We start from the raw sequence: 27,052 nt of genomic DNA on the forward strand, positions 1-27,052 counted from the left end.
CCATGGTTACAAAATGATTTTTTAAAAAAGCGATAGATGGTGAAAGGAGGGCATGTTAATAAAAGGAATTAGGACTGCGTTTTTGAAATAAGTGCATTGCAAATATTATGCTATGCATAGCTGTAACATGACGTACTTCCAAGCAAGATGCGCCAGTATGCCACTGTTTTAGTCTTCAACTTTATGCAGTTCTTTACACATACCTTATACTGTTTTCCTTAACTTTGTTACTGAGGAGGACCATTATTTCACATTGTTTTCTTGTTATTTTAATTAACATAGGCTGCATATTTATGGATAAACATAACGCCCAGTGCAGTAGACCATAAACGTCATGCTCCTTGATGGAAAAAATAGCTAGCATTTCTTGAATGCTGTAGAACAGCATGATGACTGTAACGAAACACTTATAACATGGCATGTTCTGGTAGAACCAAGTAAAATTTTGTGGTGCAGACAGTAATTGTTGGTAATACAGGTTAAATAAGTCATTTTCAAAGCGCGAGGGTGCAAACTAGCATACTGTCAGCTTTTAAGAAACGGCGAACGTGATAAACCTAACCTGACTCGCTTAGTTAATGGAACAGAACTTCCACACTAGAATCTATTCTAATTTATTTTACTACAACTGTGAGTGCAGTTCATGTGGGGGGGGGGGTTAGATTTTAGAGCCTTTTAAGTTCTTAAAACACAAATGAGTGGAATTCGCTTTCCTTATACTTTCTAACTTTACTGGAACATTAAAATACACCAATGTGATGCAGTCTGTTGAATGTGTTTTTGCAGATGTAATTATCTAGTAGTTCCAACAGTTACACAGATGGGTTCATTTTCACTGATGCAGGACTGAAGAGATATTTATCCGTATTTATGTAATCTTTTGTTTGAAGGCATTCTGTATTTCTTTGGCTTGTGTGAGTAGTTATGAGCTGGGGGAGGTCATAATACTGACTGGTAGGGCCTTGTGATTGGATTTTAACAAGAAGCACACCTGGACAGGTAACCAAAAATGTTGCTTGTATTTTTTGGCAGTAGTTCTGAGAATAATTTGTAAAGTTGAGACATCCGACCCAAGCACTTTTTTAACTTGAAAGGAGGACTTGAGTGACCCTTTACAAGCAGACATAGGAAACTGGTGGGAAAGTGTAAATACTTTGAACAAACTTACTGGAAAAGTTGTATTATGTTTGTGTGAGTAATCACAAAATCATCATTTTAGAAATCCCTCCCCTTCAACTATTTAAATTTATTGGCCATCCTACTGTATTCCATAGTACCAGAATACAAAAGTGACCACCCCTTTCAATCCATCTTGCTGTTTTAAAAATATTAACTCTCCACTAAACCTTAACTTTTTAAACAGGTAAAATGTAAGTTACCTACTTTCACATCTAACTTCTCTAGTGCACACTGCAGTGTGCTTTTTTTTTCATCTTACCTTTAAGCATTCCTGTGACTAGCACTTGCTCTAATACCTGCTAGAAAGCACTAGGAAGCCTTAAACTGATACGAGCACTCAACTCTCCTTGTTAATAAGGAGAAATTAATCATAGACACTAAACAGACTATAATTGCAAAGTACCTTGCTAAGGTAAGGGAAAACAGCTCCTGTACTTTACAAAAAAAAAAAAAAAAGCACCAAACCAGGCATGTCCAAGGGTCAGCTTCCGGTGATTTCTCCTGTCCACCTGGTGCATCTGGGCATACTGGGGCAATGTAGCAATTGCCTCATGTACACGACAACCCTCTCCTCCTACCACCCAACATTACAACCTGTGAGAGATGCACTTACATAGCCAAAATGGAAGCAAAGCTCTCTCCACCCAAGATTGTGCTAGACAGTCAAGAGGAGAAGGTTAACACTCACACTACACCTCAAGCAACACATAGCCCTTCTAAACCCACACCACCAACACCCACATATAGCAACACTAAATTCACATATGCAGAGGCCCTTAACTATAACATGCCCAAGTAACAAGGACCTCTGAAGCGGAAACACAAACAAACACCAATCACAACCAAAGTGTCACATAGCTCACAACACCAGTGTGCCACCCAGCAACAGCCCCTAAGGCAAGACAACGTACCTAACACTTTAGTCATAGGTGACTCTATAGTCCGGCACACTGATGTCCCACTCACCAGGTTGAACAAGGAGAAAATTACAGTCAGCTGCCTGTCGGGTGCCAGGATCCGCCACATAACGCATGCACTCAAGTCACTCCACAACAAGTACAAATATGACTCTGTCATTGTCCATGTTGGAGTAAATGACTTGAGATGTACCTCCCTAGACTACATGAAAAGAGACATGGAAGAGCTCTCGGATCATGTGGCCCAAGCAGGTATGACCCTAGCCCTGAGTAGCATCCTGCCTTCACCCAGAATGATACCACGATATAAGGACAAAATGATTGACTTCAACAATTGGCTAAGCATCTGGTGTCATTCAAAGGGGATCCAGTATCTGTCTGCCTGGGACGACATGATCGACAGACCATGATGCTTTGCCAGAGATGGTCTGCATCTGTCACCCCTGGGATTCAGGTTACTGGCTAAGGCTCTTGCCACCCCTATAGTGCCTTTTTTAGGCAAAGTTCAAAGGACAAAACCACCATTGTAACAGGTACAAGCATGCAAAATCTGAAGGTAATGCTACTCAATGCTAGAAGTCTAAACCTCAAAATGCACTCTCTCAAGGCACTCCTAAAAATGAAGAACATTGATATCTGTGCAGTAACTGAGACCTGGTTCAAGGCTCCAGAGAGCACCCCTGCAATACCAGGCTACAACTCTTACCACACTTTTCGGCCACCAAACCAGGACCGAAACACTAAAGGTGGAGGAGTGTCAATATTCACCAAGGATATTCACACCACCAGGCTAGTTGCCCAACACAATGCGTCTGAAATTCTCCAGGTGCAACTAACACTAGGTAAGACTGCAATCCAAATTGTAGCTTGCTACAGATCCCCCACCATGCCCCAGGATTCTCACTACACCTTTCTAAACATACTGGAAAATATTAAGATACAACCAAACACCCTAATACTGGGTGATTTTAACTACCCTGCCATTAACTAGGAAAACTACTCATGTACCAACATCTTTGCCCAACAGTTCTTGGAATTCATAAATTCCAATGCCCTGGATCAACTAATCCATAGTCCCACCAGGGGCTCCAATATCCTAGACCTGGTCATTACCAACATGGGAAATCGATGCTCCACACCTATGGTCACCCCCTTGTTAGTCAGGTCTGACCATAAGCTAATCACCCTTAACATCCACATCCCATCCCCACCCTCCAGTAAGGAAACCTCCATAAAAAACATCTCCAAAGTCAACTTCATGCTACTCAAGTCAGAAGTGACAAACTTCATGACACCCATGCAGACGGGAACTGAAAGTTCAACTGCTGAATCCTACACTAAGGCACTGGATGAGCTCATCTGCTCATGCATGAATCGTGCCATCCCATATAGAACCAAGATGCTCTCATCCAGAAAAAGGAAGCCAATTTGATGGTCCCCTGCCATAAACAAACTTTACAACAAAAGGAAGAAACTGTTGCAGAAAAGAGGAAAATCCCAGGATGCAAAAAACTCCCTTACCAGCCTCAGTAAGAAACTGAAATCCCTCATAAAATTGTCCAAAGCTAGTTACGAAAATAAAATTGCCAAAGATTCCAAAGACAACCACAAGGCATTCTATAACTATGTTAAGAATCTAAATGGCAATGCTCAGATCTGCTCTGAGCTAAAACAGAATGGCATTAAATATACTGATCCTAAGGATATTGCCAATATCATGGCAGATCGATTCAGTGCCAACTTCACCCCCCTCTCACCCCCTAAATGGCCCATCTCAATACTGGAAGGTTGCCAAATTCCGGTAATAACAGCCACACAGGTAAAAAACACACTCTCCAAAGCTAAGAATACAGCATCCATGGGACCAGATGACATCCCGGGCTGTGTACTACATGAACTACAATATGAACTGGCACCTCACCTAAGTGTCATGTTTAATCATAGCCTCACCTCAGGTTTCATGCCCACTGAGTGGCGCAGAGCTACAGTTATCCCACTCCACAAGGGGGGATCCATCTTGGATCCCGGAAACTACCGTCCCGTCAGTCTGACAAGCCTTATCTGCAAGGCCATGGAGCGTATTATCATGGAACTTATAAACAAAGACATTGGCAACCTTCAAACACTGGACCCCACCCAGTTGGGGTTCATGAAGGGCCGATTTTGTCACCTGAACCTGACTGACTTCTTCGAATCAGTCTCCAGAGCCATGGACAAGGGTAAGGAGGTTCACACAGCCTATCTAGACTTTGCCATGGCCTTTGACACCATCCCCCACTCTGGAATCATAGATTAACTTACTAAGCTGGGCATTAATCCCTACGTCACCCAATGGGTTGCTAACTGGCTTACTGATAGAACCCACACTGTAAAAGTAGCCGACTCCAAATCCAGCTCCAGACAAGTGACAAGTGGAGTACCTCAGGGTTCAGTCCTGGGAACGCTCTTGTTTGGCATCTACTTCTCTGAAGTACAGGCCAACACTTAGGGACTCTGGCTAACAAAGTTCTCAGATGACTGCAAACTGGGAGCCATTATTGAATCCCCAAATGATGTGGATACTCTACAAAAGGGCCTTACAGAAACAGATGCTTGGTGCCAGAGCCATGGTCTCAAACTCAATGCCAAGAAATGTATAGTTATCCCCTTTTGGAAAAAACATGTACCCGTGAATTACCATATAGATGGCAGTACACTAAACAGCAAAAGTGTGATAAGAGACTTAGGGGCACAGGTGGACAGTGGTCTCACCTTCAATAACCACATCACCACAGCAGTCAGGAAATCCTTCTATGTGGCACACCTCATCACTAAGGGCTTTTCATCCAGAAAAAAGGAGGTCATTGTCCCACTGTACTCATTCCTCATTAGACCCATTATAGAATACAATGCCCTGTTTGGTATGTACCTCTCAAGATATCTGCAACAACTGGAAAGGCCGCAGAAATACTTCACTAAAAGAATCACAGGCCTAAAGCAGATGCCCTACACTGACCGCCTTAAAAAACTCCAGCTATACTCTGTTGCATATTGTCTACTCAGAGGCGATCTCTGCTTAACATACAAGGCAATGTCAAACCCAGAGCTGTTGGACATGCTACACTTAAAGAAATCCCAATCCCTCAGAGCCACACGCTCCAGGGATCTAAACCTTGTCATCACAATAAACAAAACATGCTGGAGGGATAGGTTCCTGACCCAGAGACTCCCCAGACTCTGGAATAGATTGCCCATACATGTCAAGCAGAGTGCCTCTTTGGCCCTCTTCAAAAGGAACCTTGACGATTGGATGGGAGAAAGGAAATTCACCCCGGGGATCACGCCAGTCACCCTGCTAGACAGGGGTCCAGGAAAGTAAATAATGTGGGAAGAAATAGCCAGGAAATTGTTATGGCTAGGCTTGCATAGGCCCAAGGGCTGATAGCCTATTACCAACCTATGAACCTATGGTGCCTAGTGCTGTCACTTTAGTGAAGTGCTGCAAGCCTACAACTGCAAGTCAGTGATTTACATTTTTTACACTGTTGCTTTCGAGATCTCGCAGTCAGCAAAGCTATGACTGAGAAGTAGCAGTGATAGCCATTGTGAGCTGATACCTCTCAATCTCTCAGAGCAAGAAATCTGGACAAAGCCAAAAATAATGGTGTGACAAAGGCTCAAAAATAGGGACAGGTTTTAACTATTGCTCTTCTAAACTCAGATAGTTGTTAGAATAACATGTTTTGCATTATTATGTATTTTCTGAGGGATAAGAAGTCTGAAATTCAAATGTCTGCCATTATTTATTATTGTTTAGTGATGTCAGTGTTCATGTTGGTATCCCACAATTCCATAGGAGTGGGCAGGGTTGCATAATTATGCATGAAAATTAGTTGTTAATCAGTGTCCCGAGTTTTGGCCAGTTGTACCTACTTTTCATGGACCTTTGTCCAGACTTTTGTTATTTCCAGGGTGAAAGGTAAGGTTGCTTATCAGGGCTAGGATCCATCACATTATGCATGCACTGAGGTCATTGGACAACAAGTATCAGTATAACTTAGTCATAGCCCATGTGTGTGTAAATGACCTTAGACATACCTCCCTACTCTATATGAAGAGGGATATCATGGAGCTCTCAGATATGTGTCCAAGGCTGGTATGAGCCTAGCACTGAGCAACATTTTACCTTCTCCAGGGATGATGCCATAATATGAACAGAACATGACTGACTTTAATAATTGGCTTAGTTTCTGGTATTATTTTAAGGGGGTGCAATATTTGTCAGCATGGAAGGAGATGGTCAACAGACCACTCTGCTTTGACAGGGATGGTCTGCACGTATCCCCTCTAGGCTTTCATATATTAGCTAAAACATTTTCCTCCACCACAGTGCGTTTTTTTTTGGCAATGCCAAACTGAAAGTACTTCTGACATAGCAAATCAAAACCAGGAAACTCTAAAGGTCTTACTGCACAATGCTAGGAATCCAAACAAAACACTCCACTCCCAACAAGCTCTCCTCACCCTAGAGAATGCTGACATATGTGCATCTGCAGTGCAATGCTATAATGCCTTCCACACCTTTAGACCACCTACTACAGATAGGGACTAAAGGTGGAGGTGTCTTGATTTACATAAAAAATAAATATACCTTAAGACTGGTCAAACAGGACACTGCACATGAGCTTCTCCATCTTCAAATCACCATAGGCAAAATCCCATATCACTTCCCTGCAAGCTATATGTCTCCCTCTATGCACCAGGAAACCCATAACACGTGTTTAAATGTATTGGGAACACACACCATCCAACCTAATACCAAATTCATGGGCAACTTTACCCATATATGTCAGCAAATGTGCAGGCATAGCGATACCTGGATTTTGTAAACACAAGCCCCTGGACCACATTGTCAATACACCGACCAAGGGTGCAAACATATTGGATCAGGTCCTCATTAATATGGGAGAATGTTGCACTTCCCTAGTGTAATGTCTTCTCTGGTAAGGTCAGACCACAGAATGGTCTTCTTTGAAGTAAATATCAAACCTGGAACCCCAGATAACCCTGGAATGTTCAAGAACTACTCTAAGGCTAACTTCCTACTGTTAAGTGATAACCTGACAAAATTTCGCCCCCATAAACCCCGAGAACACTGCTGCTTATGCAGAACTGTTCACAGAAACCCTATACAAGCATGTTAATAGCTGCATAGTACCAGCTGTACCCACCAGGAAGAAGTACAGAACTAACTCAAAAAAACAAGCCACCCTGAATCACAACATCAATAGGCTGTATGACAAGAGGAAGAAAATCATAGCAAAAATTAGGAGGTGTAGCACCCATTAGGATAAAAGCACTCTCATCACATTAAACAAACAACTCAGAGGACAAATAAAGTCTACCAAAGCCAAATTTGATGTAAATTTGGCCTCCAAGGCCACGGACACCACAAGGCATTCTTTAGCTATGCCTGCAAATTCTAAGACAATATACAACTGTGTGCAGAGCTCATTGTTAATGGAGCCACCTATACTGAGCCAGACGATATAGAAAACTTACTGGCCAACAAATTCAGCTCCAACTTTACCCCTCTCTCTCCCTCAACAACCCCTCAGGAAATACCATCAAATATAACTTCCCTTACTATCACTAGGGAACAGGTCCTTAATGCTCTCTCTAAGGCCAAGAACACTGCATCAATGGGTCCAGACAATATCCCAGCATGCCTTCTGAATAGCATGACACATGACCTATCTGGACAGCTAAAATTACTGTTTAACTGTAGCCTCCATATAGGCTTCCTCCCTCATAAATGTAGTGCAGCCACAGTCATCCCTCTGCACAAAGGTGGGACATCTCAGAACCTGGAAACTATAGACCCATAGGTCTTGCTAGTGTCATATGCAAAGCCTTGGAAAGAATTATCATGGAGATGATCAATAATGACATAGGAAACCTCTAGATACTGGACACAACCCAAATTGGTTTCATCAAGGGGAGGTCATGCCTACTTATCCTGGTAGACTTCTTTGAGAAGGTCACCAGTGCAGTGGATGAGGCAAATCAGTTCACACTGCCTACCTTGACCTGGCCTTGAGCACTGTTGATAAATTCAGGAAGTTAGGTATAAATCCTTATGCCACCCAGTGAATAGCCAGCTGGCTCATAATCAAGACAAAGGAAGTTAGAATTGGGGAGTCCACCTCTACAAAGAGGTCAGTCACAAGTGGAGCCCCTCAAGAAATGGTTCTGGGACCACTCCCTTTCGGCATTTACTTTTCTGAAGACTAAATTTGCAGATGATTGCAATTTAGGAGCAGTCATAGAATCCCTACCAACACAAATGTTCTCTAGAAGGGCTGACAGAGGCAAATAAATGTTGTCAGAGCCATAGATTAAAACTAAATGCTGAGAAATGCATAATAGTACCCTTCAGGAAGCCATCCATCCCTGGTAACTATCATATTATAACACACCCCTAAGAGTTGACCCAGTAGTCAGGGACATGGGGATACACATAGTCAGTAATCTAGCCTTCAATCATCACATGTCTACAGTAGTGAGGAAACTCATTGTATGTTGTGCAACTTATAAACAAAGATATGGCATCTAGGTCCAAGGAGGTCATTGTTCCACTGTATTCAATATTCGTTAGACCTATCATTGAGTACAATTCACCCTTTGGTATGTACCTAACTAGCTACGTCCAACAATTAGAATGATCAGAGATGTTTTTCACTAAAAGAATACAGGGAGTTAGTATATCCTATGCAGACTGCCTCAAGGCCCCATCCCTGGATTCTGTCTCCTACAGGCTGTTGATGGGAGATCTATACCTGGCATACAAGGCATTGTCAGACACCACCATGATGGACCTCCTGCATATCTGCAAAAGAAAGAGCACAAGAATTACCCATTCTAAACACTTAAACCTTGCCTGTGACATATACAGGACCTGCTAGAGAGGCAGGTATGTATCCTAAAGACTACCCCTTCTCTGAAACAAGCTTCTCATCCATGTGAAGCAGGGTTCCTCCCTAAACCAATTCAAGTGTAGCTTGGAAAATGGGATGGGGAACAGGAAATTCTTCCCTAGTTTGGCACCTATATCTGTAATGGACATGTGCAGCCTGTAAATGGTTCATCTCTCAGGACTCTGCTTGTAAACGTTTCATCTTCCAAGCCCCTACTTACACTTATCAAGGGTGCCACAACTTGTCAGACACTTGGGATGCATGGCTAGGCTTAAAAAGGCCCTTGTGGTCATTAGCCTAGTACATACCTATGAACCTATATACACAACAGTTTGGAGAGATCTTATTAGAAAGTAAATTCAACCAACCTCAAGAGTATCATAGTCAACAATTTCTGAATTTTAAAGCTACTAGCTTTAGTTCAATAAGGTACATTTACTACTACGTCATAGTTATATTCCTCATAAAATAGGTCCTTAGAAGCTACAGTTTCTAATGATTGTTGGAATTATATGACAAAACAGGACTTTCCTAATTTTGATGATACAGTAATTGGTATTAAAGATCCAAGGTGCATAACTCCTTATATTTGGAAACAGGTTGCACAGGGTTTTCTATAAATGTAGAATATTCAAAACTCCATATAAAATATCAGGCATGATTTCAAATCATAATACAGTTTGTTGAATATGTACTTAGAATACAGAAGTTAATCAGGAACACATAGTTTATAGTTTTTTAAAACTAAAAATAGTTGTCAGATATTATAGATTAATACCTGCCTCACAGTTAGACGTTGCCCGTTCGATTCTCAGTTAGAGCGTCTTCTGTGTGGCGACATGCATGAATGGGCATTCCTTCGTTGAAGGTTGTGCATTAGGCCCGGCAAGCCAGCATGTAAAAATCTACTGCCAATCATTAGCGGACTGGAGTTCCGCTGTGGCGACCCCTAACTGGGAAAAGCCGAAAGACACAACAACAACAACCCTATAAGTTTCAAAGCAATTGCAAATTCCAAATTCGCAAAGATTAGAAATGTGGATGAGCCTGTCCAACTGGTGTGTGTGTGTGTGTGTGTGTGTGTGTGTGTGTGTGTGTGTGTGTGTGTGTGTGTGTGTGTGTGTGTGTGTGTGTGTGTTTCCCCCATGGAAATATCATCAAACAAGCCTCACAACTGTGACTAGGGAGCAAGTTCTAAATGTGGTCTCTTAGGTCAAGAACATTGCATTGATATGCCCTGATAAAATATCCCAGGATACATCCTAAATAATCTGAAACATGACCTATCAGGGCCACTGAAGTCACTATTTAACCATAACCTCCAGACAGGCTTTGTGCCACACGAATGGAGGACTTCAACAGTCATTCCTCTGTGCAGGGGATCCCCTGTCCATCAACGGACCCTGGGAACTACAGCCCATAGGTGTGACCAGTCTCATATGCAAAGCTATAGAAAGAATTATCATGGAAATAATTAATGATGACACAGGAAACCTACAGATACTGGATCCAACCCAGTTTGGCTTTGTCAGGGGCAGGTCATGCCTACTTAAGTTAGTGGATGTCTTTGAAAAGGTCATCAAGGCAATGGATGTAGGTAAAATTGTGCATAATTCCTACCTTGACCTGGCTATGGTATTTGATACAATACCACACTCAGACATTTTAAAAAATTCTCAGAATTAGGCATAAACCTTAATTAACATTTCTTATACACTTCTTATACTTTACTACACTTCTTAATTACCATGCCCCCATAAGACTTTCCAGAATCAAGGCACAACCCTCCCCACGGCTACAGAAAACCCCTAAGTCAGAAATGAAAAACAGGGATAAAGCCTGGGTGCACTGGCGCAAAACCAAAACCCCCTCAACTAGACAGAAATTCCTAGAACTACGCAACAGAGTCAAAAAGCTAATAAAACAGGACAAATTCCAATACTACTATTCTGCCCTAGACTCCTCCCAACACAGCCCCAAACAATTCTGGTCCTCCATAAACTCCATCCTCCACCCAGGAAAAGTCAGTACCTCTCCTCCTAACATCCCTCACTCCTCAGAAAATATTGATACCTCATTCAACACACACTTCACACAAACCATACTATCACTAGCTAAACAACACAACCCCCTCCCCTCCAACCCACACCTTCAACTAGTAATCTCCCCACTGCCTTCTCTTTTTCTCCTGTACCTACCTCCAACATAAAAAAACTCTTGACTAAACTTAAGCCCACCAAATTAGCAGCAGACAACCTCCCAAGTGAATACCTACAAATCGCAGCTGATGCTCTGGCCTACCCAGTATCCATCTTGATTAACCGATCTCTGTCAGAAAGTTACGTTCCCACACTGTGGAAAGTATCACATATAATTCCCCTCCACAAAGGCGGACCCTCCACAGAACTAACCAATTACCACCCCATAGCTATTCTCTCTCCACTCTCCAAAATACTAGAAAGGTGCATACACTCTCAGGTCTCAGACTACCTCCTTACTAGCAAACCTCCTTTCCAATACTCAGCATGGTTTCCGACTAAACCATAGCACCACTACTGCCTTACTCTCCTTTACTAACACTATCCTTCAGCATAAAAACAATGGCTATCTCTCCTCTGCTACTTTCCTAGACCTATCTAAAGCATTTGACATGGTCCCACACAAACACCTTATCTCTGTCCTCAATAACCTATCCTTCTCACAATCAGTCACCAACTGGTTTCAGAGTTACCTGTCTGACCGCCAACAATCCATTGTATGGCAGAATGACATATCTCCCCAACTACCTGTCTCCATAGGGTTCCCCAAGGATCCATCCTTGGACCCCTACTCTTCTCTGTTTTCACCAATAATCTAGCCTCTGCCACCAAACATGGCACACTCATACAATACGCAGATGACTCAACCATCATCTGCTCAACCCAGTCCCTTCTCAAACTGCAAAAAGTCACACAGGAAGCCTTTTCCTCTGTTGAAACTTGGTTATCCGATGCCCAATTAATACTCAACCCAAACCAAACTAAACTACTCATCTTCCAACTCACCAAACATACCCAAAATAACTCTCACTTTAACATCACAGCAAAAGACAACATCACTACATACCCAACTGAACACACCAAATTGCTAGGATTGGAAATTGACAATCAACTAAAATTTGACATTCATATATCCATGACCATAAAAAAAGTCTACAAAAAACTAGGAGCGTTATACAGAAATAAGCAACTTCTCACCAAAGCAGCAAAGATTTCAATAGCAAATTCCCACCTTATCTCCACCCTACTTTATGCCTCTTCAATATATATATACCAACCTAAGGCAATGCAATCTAAACAAGCTAGAGGCCTGCTACAACAAAATCGCCAAATTCGCCACAGGGGCATCCTACCATAGTCACCACTGTCTCTCACTTGCCGAACTGGGCTGGCTTGAACTCCCTCACCTCCTTCAATGGTATGAACTCTCACTCGCCCACAAACTAGTAAACCATCCACTAAATGTCCCACCCCTCCAGAATCTACTCCAACCCTATCGCACCACCAGACCACTAAGATCCAGCAAAAAAAATCACTTGCAGATCACTAAAGCCAATATCTCTGCTGGTGAAGCACTATTCTCTTGTGCCATAGCCAAATTATGGAACTCCCTCCCACCCACAATTACCTCCGTACCATCATGTACCCACTTCAAACCTTTACTAAAAGCACACCTAAAAACATGCTGGCTATGCCCTTGCAACTCACACTCTAATATCACCCACCCCATCCAACCACTACCTTTCTTTCCACCCCACTAACTACCTTGATTATAGCAAGCTCAGATGCTCATAAGCCTAATACTTATTATACAGCAGGAACTTCTTATTGTAACATTTGTTAATGTCTGTTATGTACTTCACAGATAAAGATTCTAGTTGTCTACTGATGTACTATGTTCTTCATCTGTAAATATGTTGTAAGTAATTGCTATATAAATTGTTAATCGCTATGTAATCCAATGTAACTACTGTCTGTTTATTTTAACTGTGGAGCTTTTCTCCCCGGGCCTCCGCTGAAAATGGACCTTCATCCAGTCGGACACTCCCGGTCAACAAATATCAATAAATAAATAAATAAATGCTCTGGATAGCCATCTGGATATCAGATAGGACCCAGGAAGTTAGGATAGGAGAGACCACCTCCACAAAGAGGCTAGTTTCAAGCAGAGTCCCTTGGGGCTCTGTGCTGGGTCCACTCCTTGTACACTTCTCAGAAGTCAAGGTGAATGCCAAGAGCCTCTCTGACTGACCAAGTTTGCACATGACTGCAAACTGGGAGCAGTCATAGAATCCCCAAGATGCTATCAGCCTACAGGAAGGACTAAGACAGACAAATGACTAGTTCCAAGCCACAACTTAAAACTCAATGCCAAGAAATGCATAATAGTACAGTTTGTGGAATTGGCCACCCTAGGAAACTACCTCATTGATAACACACTCCCTAGGGGTAAACCCAGTAGTCAGGGATTTGTGGATATATGTAAATAGTAACCTGGCCTTCGACCAACATGTGTCTAAGGTAGTAAGGAAATCATTCTATGCTGCCCACCTTATAAGCAAGAGCATGGCATCTTGATCCAAGGAGGTTATCATTCCTTTCTATTTGGCCCTCATTACACCTTTCATTGAGTACAACACCCCCTACATATGAAGCTGACCAGGCACATGCAACAACTGGAATATCCACAGAGGTTCTTCATTAAAAGAATACAGGGCATTAACAGTATGTCCTACGCAAATTGCCTCAAAGCCCTATCTCTTTACTCTGTTTCCTACAGACCGTTGAGAGGCCAGCTATGCCTGATATACAAGGCATCCTTGGATTCCACTCTGATGGATCTTTTGCATATCTGCAAAACCAATAGCCACCAATAGCTTCATAATTACTCGATCTAGGGACTTAAACTCTGCTTGGCTCTAAAGAGAACATGTTAAGGGGACAGGTACATGTATCAAAAAATCCCCCTTCTGTGGAACTCTTCCACAGCTCTTCCCTAACCCTCTTCAGAAATATCCTGGACCAGTGGATGGGAAATTAGAAATTCACCCTGGTCTGGTAACTATTTCTCTAATGGACAGAGGCAGCCTGTAATTCATGTCCTAGCTTACATACATACCTCAAAATAACCTCTAAGGCACAACAAATTCAGAGATTTATTTGGGATGCATGGGTAGGCTTATAAAGGCTCCAGTGGTTGTTAGCCTAGTATACACCTGTGAACCTAGGTATGGCTGGCTTTTCCTGCCTGAAGAATGTGGCATACAATATGTAAACATAATCTGATAGATGATGCCAGTATTAGTTTGGAAAAGACCAAGCATATTTTTTTCTCAGAAATTCAAACAGCTGCTTAGTCTGGGGAAAAATGTTCTGTTCTCACTATGGGCAGAGAACAAAGCCATTTGCATTTGTGCTTGGAATACTATAGCCATAGCTGTGATGAAAGCCATATGCCTCTGCTTTCATTTCTTATAAACGCAGTGGCTCTTGGCCTGAATAACAGGGGCAGTATCTCACTGTCAGTTTGCAATGGAGGGCTCATGACTTTATGTATGCTGTGCTATGTTTGTGTGTCCCGGCAGTAAACAGAATATTTTATTATTATTAAAAACTGTTTTGTACTTGCATCTTTACTCTGCATCTTTTCTATGAGATGAGCATCTGGGGTTCCAGTGACATCCATAATTTTATCCAACTGGTCAAAATCTGATAAGAAATTGTTAAGAAGAAATAGCAGATTCACTTTCTCAGAATCACATGAAAGTTATTTGCTTTTACAACAAATCTTTTCAAAAATTGTTGAGATAGTAAAACAAAAGGATAGAAAATCCATATTAGTTTGTGGATTACAAACCATAAAAATTCTCTCTGCATTTAAAGATATGTCCACAAGATGGCACAATGAACTTACAGAACATCAACATCGTATGTTCCACTGAATGGATCTTTAAAGACATCACAAAATGAATTTTAACATTGTACAGCATTACTGGCTATTTTTCAGTGACTGACACATTTCTGCTTAAATAAATTACATCAATCAGTCACTCCATCACTACAATGTAATGGAAGGTAACGATTTAAAATGTAATTCAATGTGCACAGTTAAATGAGAACCTCGCCCACAGTCTGAAAAAAAAACATGTTTATTTCATCATGTCTGGATGTTTCTTACATTTCATTTTAACAAAACTTTTGAACTCTATATACTTTTTAAAATATTTTTAAATGTAAATCCAGACTCTGCCCGCATGGGGTTTGGCATCTTGATGTTTTGGTCTACCTCTAGGTATCCCACAATGCAGTGTTTGGTTTTAAAATATTACACCATACCCCCTAAGTTCCTGTCAATGCATTTGTGTGTTTTCACATATACCCTAATTTTAGGTAATTAAACTTGACTGACTAAAAGAAAGCAGGGTATATGTAAAAACACATGTAAAGTCTATGCATTGACAGGAGCTTATGGGGCTATGATGTAAAATTTTAAAGCCAAACCCTATATTGTGAGATACCTAGAGGTAGACTAAAAAATCAAGATGCCAAACCCCATGTGGGCAGACTCTGGAATTACATTTAAAAATATAAAAAAAAGTATATAAAGCTAAAAAGTGGTGTTAAAATGTAGGAAGCATCAATTTTTTTTCAGTCTGTGGGTGCGGTTCTCCTTTAAGTGTCTTGCATGCATATTGTAGATCAGATAGCAGTAGGCATACCATATAACAAGGTATTAATACATGGAGACTGGAGCTGTAGTGCAGTATGCTTTACTTATGCACACATTTTAATCCTTTTAATTAACCTAGGACAACATGATCATTATGTCTAATTATACATTTCAGCCTACTTTCTCAAATTCACATATCATTTAGTTGGGACTATCATTAGCATTTCTAAACCACCCATTTAAAGCACAAATATTGTTTTGCTTTCTCAAACTGTTATCATATGCCATTGCCATATTGTATAATAGTGCTGTTTTTACTAACCGTAATTTTTATACTTAATTTTTAGCATTTGTGGTCTTTCTTATATAAAATATAAACCTCCTTTTTACACATTTAATTTCAGGAGAAAGGCCTTCTCAAGTGTTCATATGGCATCTCTGTGCCCCCTAATTCTTTGGAGGGGGTGTCTTTTGTTGGGAAAATTGCCGGTTGCTCAGTAATGTGAAGTAAATTGAAGCACTTTGTCACGAGGGAATTGACAAGCACATTTTATGGCTTCTACTAATACTTTATTAATGCCACAACTTATTTGGGTTTAAAGTAGTACTTACCTTATCATTACCCACCAAAAGGAACAACATATTTCACACAGAAATACCTTATTTTTCTTGTCATGGTTCATTCTCTCCAGAGTGGATCAAGTGTAAGATTATCTAAATAAGTCTTTTTACAATAAAATTAAATCTTCTGCCTTTACATTTCATCCCAAATGGGTTTATATATGTTTGGCGTCAGCACCCTAACATATTCTTTCAGAGTAAGGTAGAAGTGAGAGAGGGAAGGATGACCCCACTTTGTAGACTGAAAATGTAATCGAGTCATCTGCTGTAGACTCACTGATGCTGGGTCCTTTGTCTAGGTTATGCTTTTCTTGCATTATAAAAGTAATGTTTTAGAACTATGGCATTCTTTAGTTCCAGCTCTCTTGCGTTATAAAAGCATCTGGGAGATTTTAGAGCTGTGGCATTTGCTTGCTCCAGTATTCTTGCATTATAGAAGCAGCAGGGAGGTTTTACAACTGTGGAATTTGTTTGCTCTGGTAAATGCTGGAACTATCAGATGCTAATCTAGAGTGACTGCACCTTTTCCATTTTTCCATCTATTTTAGTAAACACAGCAGTGCTGTCTTCCTCTGTGTGTATCTATATGTGTTATTTTCTGCTACAGCATCTAGAATTTTCTCTTTATTTATTTATTTATATTTTTATTCCTGATTGTATCGGGTGATGGATAGTCTGGGTCCTACTTCCATAAAAAAGTTTTCCCACTCTCAATCAATACCTCAGGTAAATATTTTTCCATTAAGGTTCTTTCTGGTGAATGAGAGTGCAGGCTTCTTGAAATACTGCTTTTAATGCAGTAGCATTTTCTCAGATTCTGAACGGTAAGGTCAGAGCTTTAGAGGTGGCTTTTCTCCAGAGTTGTAAATGTTATGTCTCTTGAGCTGACCCATAGAGCATCCCTTTAACAATGTACTATTTGTTGAACAAAGCTGTGTCCTACCTACATGTATCTTTTTGGTTCCATAATCTGGTATGAGGTGTTATGAATTATTGTTCACTTTAAGAGAGAAGAAAAAAAGCAGAGGTGGTCACTTTTTTAAAGCCAGCCCTCTGACTTGCATTTAAGGCTTTAACTATACTTATGGCCAAAAATAATCAGCCCCGCCCCCATGAAGACTATACTTTGGAAAGTCCAAATAGCTCACATAAATGGTAATGGGACTTTACTGTCACTCACTTCATTTTCAGCATTATACTTGACTTTAGGTTTGGTAGACTTCTAGGAATTGTATTACTAGAACTCATGTTTTTTCCTCTTGCATGTGATTGGAGAGTACAGTGTGTAACTTTACAAAAGGATGTACTGTTTAGACCCAAGTTCACCTTTGGGACTCAGTAGTGATTTTGTGAAGCATATGCTCCTCAGTTTAGCACACTTTTTTGCACAGTTTGCTCTAACCCTGGCAGAGACACTAGTATCTTGGGAGTTTCTCTTGTCCCTGGTAGCCTCATACTGGTTGTGCCCCAAATCTGGATTAAGATTATGGGGATGCTGCTATTAGATTGGCAACACTGCTTATGGCTATGATGCCACATATAGTCTCTCGATGGGTGCCACCTCATTCAGGGCTGCCTCTGGTGATAGTGCCATGGTCAGTCCTGCTTTGATGATCAGTCCCTCAATGAAATGATTGGCACCTCAGTTAGGGCTGGCTCTGGTGATGGTGTCATGGTCAGTGCTGCTTTGGTGATCAGTCCCTCAATGATTGGCACCTCATTCAGGGCTGCCTCTGGTGATGGTGTCATGGTCAGTGCTGCTTTGGTGATCAGTCCATCAATTATTGGCACCTCATTCAGGGCTGCCTCTGGTGATAATGTAATGGTCAATGCTGCTTTGGTGATCAGTCCCCCAATGATTGGTACCTCATTCAGGGCTGCCTCTGGTGATGGTGTCACGGTCAGTACTGCTTTGGTGATCAGTCCCTCAATGATTGGCACCTCATTCAGGGCTGCCTCTGGTGATGGTGTCATGGTCAGTGCTGGTCTGCTGATTAGTTCTATTCACAGATCCAGATCCAAAGACAGTGATGCAATAACTGCCATGTCTATAGACTGTACAGCGTTAGTACTGATACTGACTCCTTGTCTGTCATCCTTGTGGAGTCAGCACTGCCGTGACTGACCCAAGTTATGAAACATTGCAACTTCTGCTGATTTTACAGAATATGACTTTAGGAATGAGTCTGGATTCCTTTGTGGTCCTACTTTAAAAGATGACAGTGAGGATGATGAGAGCTTCCAGCTAACCTGGGCTACCTGGACAGGTGTTCTCCAGGTGATATTTACTCCTTCAGAGGTAAACTACAAACCTTCAAAACATACTCTGTTTACTTATTACATAAACATACCAGCCTGAGAGCTGTTGTTGAATTACAATTATTTTTTTTTCTCTGCTGTTTGGATAATAATTGAATTATGAGCAGACAGGTGATCCTCTGTGGTGACCCCTAACCTGGAAAAGCTGAAAAAAGAAGAAGAAGATGACAAGTTTTATAAAACTTTCCCTCATTCATTCACTTTTTTATTTACTCTTGCTTAGAACCTTCTACTGTTTCCTTTTTATATCATAGCAATGAACATGATGCATGAAGTAATTTAGCTTTCTTTTTTTGTTATTGTAGGTATAGTAGTGTGGAGATCCTTATAGCCCTGTGAGTAAATGCATGCATGTATGTATGTATGTATTAATAGCCATTAATTGCAAAACAGTTTCTTTTCAGAAACCATGACTCTGTTTTCAAAAAAAGATACAGTCTGTTCCACGGAAGAGCACTCCTCCAGTAATCATTTCTGCTAAGATGCATCCAACTGACCAGATATCCACTGCAATAAGAAAACATGTATATTAGCAAACACACTGACAGTTATAAACACAATACAGAAGAGATGCTTGAAAGAAAATATGCATTTCAGAAATGGATTTTAGCAGTACATTAAGGAAGAAACCATTAAAGAATCATTCCTTACCAATAAGATCCAGAAAAAAATTGTTTGTTTTTTGACTGGTGATGTCTAAATGGCTCGAGACAACTTACAGCAGAGGCCCGGGGAGAAATACCCCATGAAATTACAGAGTTACACTTAAAAGTGAAAACAGAATAATTTGTTTAGTTTTGAGTAAACACTAACATATCATAACCAAGTGCAAGGAATTGTCCCTACATGACTACATTGCAATGGAAGTGCGCATGCATATTTAGTATTCACTGGTATATACACAGTTTATACAATTTAAATAGTTTTCCATGCTCAGGATATTCTCAACTGTGCCTGTGTAATGCATTGTTAACACTGCTTGTTTTAATATCATATAAATGCTGTAAAACACATTTCCAAAATTTTCTGATTGCCATGCCAACATAAAATGCCTCATATACTTCACATAATGCAATGTACACTAACCCCTCTGAGTCACAGGTAAATCTAGTTTTAGAATAATGTTAAATTATGATGTGTAAAAATTATAAACTTGCTGTTTTGCATTAAACAAGAAGCTTTACAATTTCCATATGGAAAAGTACCATTTTTCTTAAAGGTATCATGCTGTGCAATGTTTATATTATGCCCACATAACCAGTCTTTAATAGTGTGTCCTTTATTGTAATATTAATATGGACATGCGAGAGGATGTTTTCAACAAAAAGGCTGAGCAGAGAGAAACAGTATGGCAGTTAAAATTACAAGCTGACAAACATTCAGGTTTGAATGGTACTGTAAATATAAATTGTGTTTTGAAAAATAGAAGATTATATAAATTATAAAATGTTTATTCATATGTATGTATTTAAAGTTTTCAATAGTATATATATATATATATATATATATATATATATATATATATATATATATATATGTTTTACCGACATAATGTTGAATGTCATAATGTCTAATAATCATTTGGTTGAAAAATAACATCTCAACCCAAAACATTGAATTATCAAAATGCCTACAATCATTTCATTGAAAAAGCAATGAGATTAACTCTACTATTTTGTAAGGGGGGCTATGGCTCCCTGCACCCCCCCCCAACTTAAATATATCAACTCCGAGATTGCACAACAGTGCAGAAATGGGCAAATTCGATAATTTTGACATTGTGTGTTTAGACTAATTTTATTTCAACATTTTGATCATTCAATATAGTGTGTTCAACCAATTCAGTTTCAACCATTTAGCATTCAACATTATGTCGGTAAACCATATATATATATATATATATATATATATATATATATATATATATATATATATATATGTGTGTGTGTGTGTGTGTATAATTTTAGGTAACTGAGGTTCTCAAGTCATATGTTTTTACATGAATTAATGGTTGGATATTTAAGTCACATGTTTGATTTTTAGAATGTACCCTGAGGAAGTCCATTTTATATATGGAAGAAAAGGCTTAGTAAAAGTTACTGGATGTGGTGCTGCAGTAGAATTGTCGCCTCACAGTAAGACGCTGTCCGGTTCGATTCTCAGCTAGAGCGTCTTCTGCATGGAGACATGCGTGAATGGGCATACCTTCGTTGAAGGTTGTGCATCAGGGCTGGTAACTCGGCATGGAAAAATCAACTACCAATCATTAGTGGACCGGAGTTCCGCTGTGGCGACCCCTAACCGGGAAAAGCCGAAAGACGCAAAAAATGCTTTATGTTTGTTGGTTCTTTGGCACATTGGCAGCTATTCCTCTGTTTTTGCTGGTTTGATTTTCAATCAGCTGTACTGGCTTTTTTTACTTTGGGAAATTGACTTCTCAGTGGATTTCAGTGCACATACACACACACACACACACACACATACACACACACACAGACACACACACACACACACACACACACACACACACACACACACACACACACTAGTAGTGGCTGTTTATGATGGGGTGTGAACAAAAAGTGAGAAAAGGTAATTATGTGACAATTTTGTAAGAGAAAAAGCAATATACAGTAGAACAGAACAGAGAGGAAAGCTCTGTGATGTAGTATTGCTTGGTTAGCTAGGAAATAGGAGTTATTTTAATAGGTGGGAGGAGAGACGGTAATATAGAAGGACAGCTCTGGTTAAATGAAAAGTAATAGATTGTGAGGTAGCTGTGGTGGTGGGTATGATGAGGTGAAAGGTACGGGGTAAACATTGAGGATATGCATTAAAATTAGTTTGCAATTGATTAGCAGAGTGGAAATGAAAAGAACTTAGTGTGGTGAAGGGTTTATGTAGATTCTGGTAAGTACAGAGGTAAGAAGCATACAGATATTATTTACTGCAGAATACTAGAGGAGAAACCAACATGCTGACTAACAAGTCATAGTAGAACACCAGTGTTGCAAAACTTTCATATGAAATCACCAGTTTTTAAAATACAGTAACTTATGACTTTATTCTTTTCTTTCTGTTCAGAAAATTATGGGAATGTTAGTGCTACAGTTATATCCCCCAACACGTATATATAACCATAAAAACATGAGAAAAAGTGTTAGATTGCAGCAGTGATTAGGCTTGTAACACTTTGCTATTTTTCTGTCTAAATGCTTAATTTATGTATTCAACGCATTCTCTCTTTGCTGGTTGTATGACTAAATCATGTTGACCTTCTGATGAAAGGAGTAAATAAATAAAAAAAAATGTATATAATATGTGCATGTTTCATATGAAAACAACATAAGGTACTGACATGCAACATAAGGCATAGATATACAGCCATCAATGCCACCTTACAATAAATATAATTTAAGAATAGTTTTTCAACTAGTCTATCTCTTTCCCTCACTTCTCTATGAAACGTAAACAGTAATGCAAAAGGAACAAGATAATCATAACGATTTCAGTTAGTATCCCGCTGTAGTAGGTATCGGCATGTTTCCAAGTATGTCTTACTTTTTAGCTTTGAGGATTTCAAAGTGTTAATCTATGAGATGCAAATGGTGGTACTTTAGCAGATCACAATACTCGGCTTTTATAAGTGAACAAAAAGGACCATTCTGTTTGCTTGCAAAATTGCTGTTTCATTCATAGGGAATGTATTACACACACACACACACACACACACACACACACACACACACACACACACACACACACACACACACACACAAGCACGCACACATGCACACACGCACACACACACACACATACACACCTCAGCTCACTATGAGACACAGTGCATCAGTGCATTCAGTGTTCTAAGTTTTTTTGAAGGCTGTACCCCCAAAATGTTAACATGGATGAACTGGTTATGTGCTACTTGAGTAGGTGATACTGTTATTTATTGTTATAAATAACAATTAAAGTAAACCATCTACTGCCACTAGGAAGGTAGGCTTTTATTAGTGTAAACCACATTTTTGAACAGAGAGAATAAAGTGCAAAGGTTGTTACTACTAACAAAGGCTAGCTTAATAAGTATAAAAACATATTAGAGTTGCTAATTTTGGTGTGATCACAGTTTAATGTGAAACAAGTGGTGGAAACTTGCAAAAAATATGGTTAGTGTTACTTGAATGTGACATCTTCATGTCTCATCCTTGTGTTAATACATTATGAGTCTATAAGTATAGGTTTTGCATACCAGACCGCATAAATGAAAAACATTATAAAAATGTAATGGTTAAAACATGGTTACCTGTAGTATGGCATAGAAGTACTGAACCTTTTAACTTGCATTGGAATGCATCATACCTTTCCCAGCTGATTGTTTCTGTTCTGCTTCTAGACATTATTATATTTTATTTATCTAGTTACTTACTTATTTTGATTTTACTAACTGGGAGAATTCCTTTAGACAGTTTCATTTTAATGGTAGAATGGGAAACAGCTTTGGTTACCTGATGATTGAAGACTCACTCTACAGATAATGTGGATCACAGACTCTTGCCATCTATTGTTTCACAAGTATACCACCATAGCATGTGGACTGTAAACTGCATGCCAAAGTCATCTTTTTACTAAAAACAGCAATGAAAGATGTCCTGATGAGCATCAGAAAGGGAGCCATCCCTGCTGTGTGCAATGCAAACCACATCAAATAAATACAGAGAAAGGAAGGTGTAACAGCAGATTATGTAGTACTATTAAACAACCACCAAAACATAGATTGTGATTAGTATGCAAGACCTTCCTAGACCACGGAGGCTTTTCTTTTCCCTACTAACTGGATAAGCTACAGATCCTCTCTTAAGAGTTGCCTTACATCTGCTTATTCTTTTAGTCCATCACTACTTTTAGGGAGCAAGGCATGTCTTTGTCACACATGCATCTGCCATTCTAAAGTGTGAGCACATATGTGTAATTTGGTTTAAGTATAGTAACTCTAACAATACAAAGACCATTTAAGTACATACAAATCCTCATCACATGACTTGCCACATACAATAAAAATGCACATTATGATAAATAAAAAACATATGAATTATGATAGCAACCAGACTGCAATTTATAGAAAATATACTGAATGTATTATAAACAATAAATAATCTAGACATTTAGTATATAATAACTATTTCAACTTATCTCCGATATTCTTTTAATTTTAAAGACATGATATAAATAATAAATCATTTAATCCTGGTGGTACAGTGACATTAAGATTAAGCTGCCTCCATAACTCCCTCTTCTCTAGTAGCAGACTCCAAGGTCCACCCCTCAGGTTATAAGCTACCTTCTCTAATATAAAAAAATAGAAAATGATGTATAGGAAATAATCATTTCTCTTTATTTAAAACATTAGTACTTTTTTTTCTTCTTTATATCGTACACATGTTCATAAACTCTCTCTTTCATTTTCCTCTCCATCTTGCCTACATAAAACACTGAACATTCTTGGCATAAAGCTATAAAAAAATCAGCTTTAATGTTACAATTAAATTTTCCTGTAATCTTAATATTCTGCAGTTGGACAATAACAGAGTTTCTGTATACATGTATTTACAATATTTACAATGGCCACATGCAGACATCATGAATGATATATTATTAAGATTTTCTTTAATATTTTCAAATATGTTTTTAAAGCACTTACCTTTCTTATAAGTAATATGGAGTGTTATACCCAGTTTACTAAGTAAGTCCATATTAGTTGTGACCAAGTTCCAATTTTTATTAACAATTTCATGTATCATTTCACTATCCAGAGAATATGTAGTAACACAAGCTGTGTCATAAATCTTAGTTTGTTCTGACCCCTGGTTCATACAGGCAATGGATCTATATTAGATCACCGAATGCTTAAAAAAGTGAACAGTGATTGATCAACCCTATGTAAGTGAAAGTTTAAAATATTGAAGCAACAGAAACCCAAATGTTTTCCTAGGGAAAGAATTCAGTTGTCCATTTCTGTTGCTACAGTATTTTCAGTGCTGTGGTGGAAAGTTACGGGTCGGGTTTAGATAAATGTGCAATTGTGTGGACGTGCGGGTTAGGGTTAGGGAACAGGTGAGGTGAGTGTGTGATAGTGACGGACCTTAGAGTTAGGGTTTGGGTTAAGGTAAGTGGATAGTTAGTGGTGTGTGTATAGTTTAGTGTAGGGTTAGGTGTCAGGTTTTAGGTGTATCTGTGGTGATTGCTGTTTGTTTGGTGTGCTTGTGTTGTGTGTATGTGTTTTGGAACAGTGATTGTTTTCCCTAGGAAAAAAAACTGCTGTTCTGACAGTTCGAGATTGTAAGCTTTCGCTTATATAGGGTTGATTAATCACTGTTCACTTTTTTAAGCGTTCGGTGATCTAATATAGACCCCAGGCAATAATATGTTTATGATCAGGTATGTTGGAAACATTATTAGAAATATTAACTAATTGATTAGTTTGACATCTGTCTGCATATTGAGATAAAAATGGGAAGGTAAAAACCATTACACCACTTTCTAATAACCTCCTCCATAAGGTTACTAATCAGCATAGTAGGGTAACCTCTATTATAAAACATATTACTGAGCAATTGACACTCCTTAAAAAAATTGTCACGTAAAGAGACCATATGGGCTGCTCGAACCAGCTGCTCTTTAATTACTGCCCTTTTCTGATTTAATGGGTGGCAGCTGGTACACTGCAAAAAAAGTCTGAGTATGTTGGTTTTCTATAGAAGTTAACATATGCCCTTTATGATCTTTTTAATCAAAATGTCTAGAAAAAAAACATGATGTTCACCAATATTGTATGTAAAACTAAGAAAATTGGTTGTATTGTTTATATATTCAGTAAATTTTGGGATGTTTCCCTTATCATCAACCCAGAGGATACCTATATCATTCAAATGTCAGGTGTATAAAGTTCACAATGAAGTAAATCTGCTATTAAAGATGCATTTAGTTTCTGACTCAGTCATCATGAAGCTGGGAAACAACAGGCTACAGGCTGGTCCCATAGCTACGCCTGTGAAATGTAGAAATATTGGCTCTCAAAGTGTATAAAGTTGTTAGAAAGGACAATGATCATCAATTGTACATGCATATTAATTTTATATTGAGGGAATTTCATTTTATCTCTAAGAGAATCTGAGAAACAGCAGTTCAAGCTAACATCGTATGAGATAACAGTGAATAGATCTTTTACATCAATAGTTAAAAATGTTAAACTCTCTGTAAAGCCTACCTGTTTACATTTGGATAAAAATCCCATGCATCTTTACAGAAATAACCATTTGCTGAGCTCCTGTTTTTAAATAATAATATAAACATTTCGCAGTAGGGTGTGTTTTAGAAGTTCCTGCATCCACAATTGGTCTAAGTGGAGGATTATGTAAATTTTTAAAATTTTTTGGCATACCAAATATAGTTGAAACACAAGGTTTCTTTATAATTAAATAGCTATACTCATCAGGACTGAAGTGTCCTTGCATTACCAAATCACACTACAGAATATCAATTTATTATAAGAAATGTGTATTTCATTTAAGGATACCTCACTATATGCATCATTAAGCAAGATATTATACATCCTCTGTATGTAATCAAATTTGTCCATAACTACACCACCCTCCTTATCCAGTCTCATGATTCTTAAATTATCAGATGAGTAGATTTGGTCCACCAGTTTCTTTTGCCAGAAATTCATATTGTACCATGTAAAGTCCAATCGATGTTTTAACATATATCTAATATCCAGTTCACGAACCTGGTCAAAATTCTGTAAAACCAGATTTAGGGGTAGGTTGTATGTACTAGGTATTCTTAATGCAATATAAAACTCATTGCTGAGTGTATTAGGATGAAAGATTATTCTTAAATTTAATTTTCTAACAAAGAGCTTTAATTTGCTTTGTATATCAGTAATACTCACTCTTTTTACTGGTACAAAGAGCCTTTACAAAGTAGCTCAGCATTTAAATAGTTGCTGTGATAAGAACTGAAGTTATAAACCTTAAAATCACCAGATAAAATTATTATTATTATTATTATTATTATTATTATTATTGTTGTTGTTGACACGTGTATTGTCACTAATTAAGAAAGTCACATTCTGACTGGTAATTCTGTTGGTTTCCTGTCCTCGGCATAATTCTTATCTGAGGGGATGATGGAAGAGACTACAAGGAGAATTCCTCTCTTAGTTGTGGGCAGTAACTGTTCCTCTTGTTTTTCAAACAATCAGAATGTCGTAAAGGCAGAAAATCTAAAGGGGCTTGTTCAGTGTCATTATCCAGCTCTCTATTATCAATAACAGATGGTTGCTTGTCG

The 27,052-nt window shown here is 39.0% G+C and overlaps 1 protein-coding gene across 1 annotated transcript in view; it reads right to left on the reverse strand.

Annotated features, from left to right (window-relative positions):
- LOC122807086 (mitogen-activated protein kinase 12-like) overlaps positions 1 to 27,052 on the reverse strand; it is a 672,606-nt gene that overhangs the window by 139,102 nt on the left and 506,452 nt on the right. The window contains exons 9-10 of the mRNA XM_044078025.1: positions 19,136 to 19,207; positions 14,720 to 14,799 (exon numbers count right to left, since the gene is read on the reverse strand). Coding sequence (XP_043933960.1) covers positions 14,720 to 14,799; positions 19,136 to 19,207 — 152 coding nt within the window. The remainder of the gene's footprint in view (positions 1 to 14,719; positions 14,800 to 19,135; positions 19,208 to 27,052) is intronic.

The sequence above is a fragment of the Protopterus annectens genome, chromosome 7.part0, assembly GCF_019279795.1.
Source record: "Protopterus annectens isolate FY-2018-M chromosome 7.part0, PAN1.0, whole genome shotgun sequence".
Taxonomy (NCBI): domain Eukaryota; kingdom Metazoa; phylum Chordata; order Ceratodontiformes; family Protopteridae; genus Protopterus; species Protopterus annectens.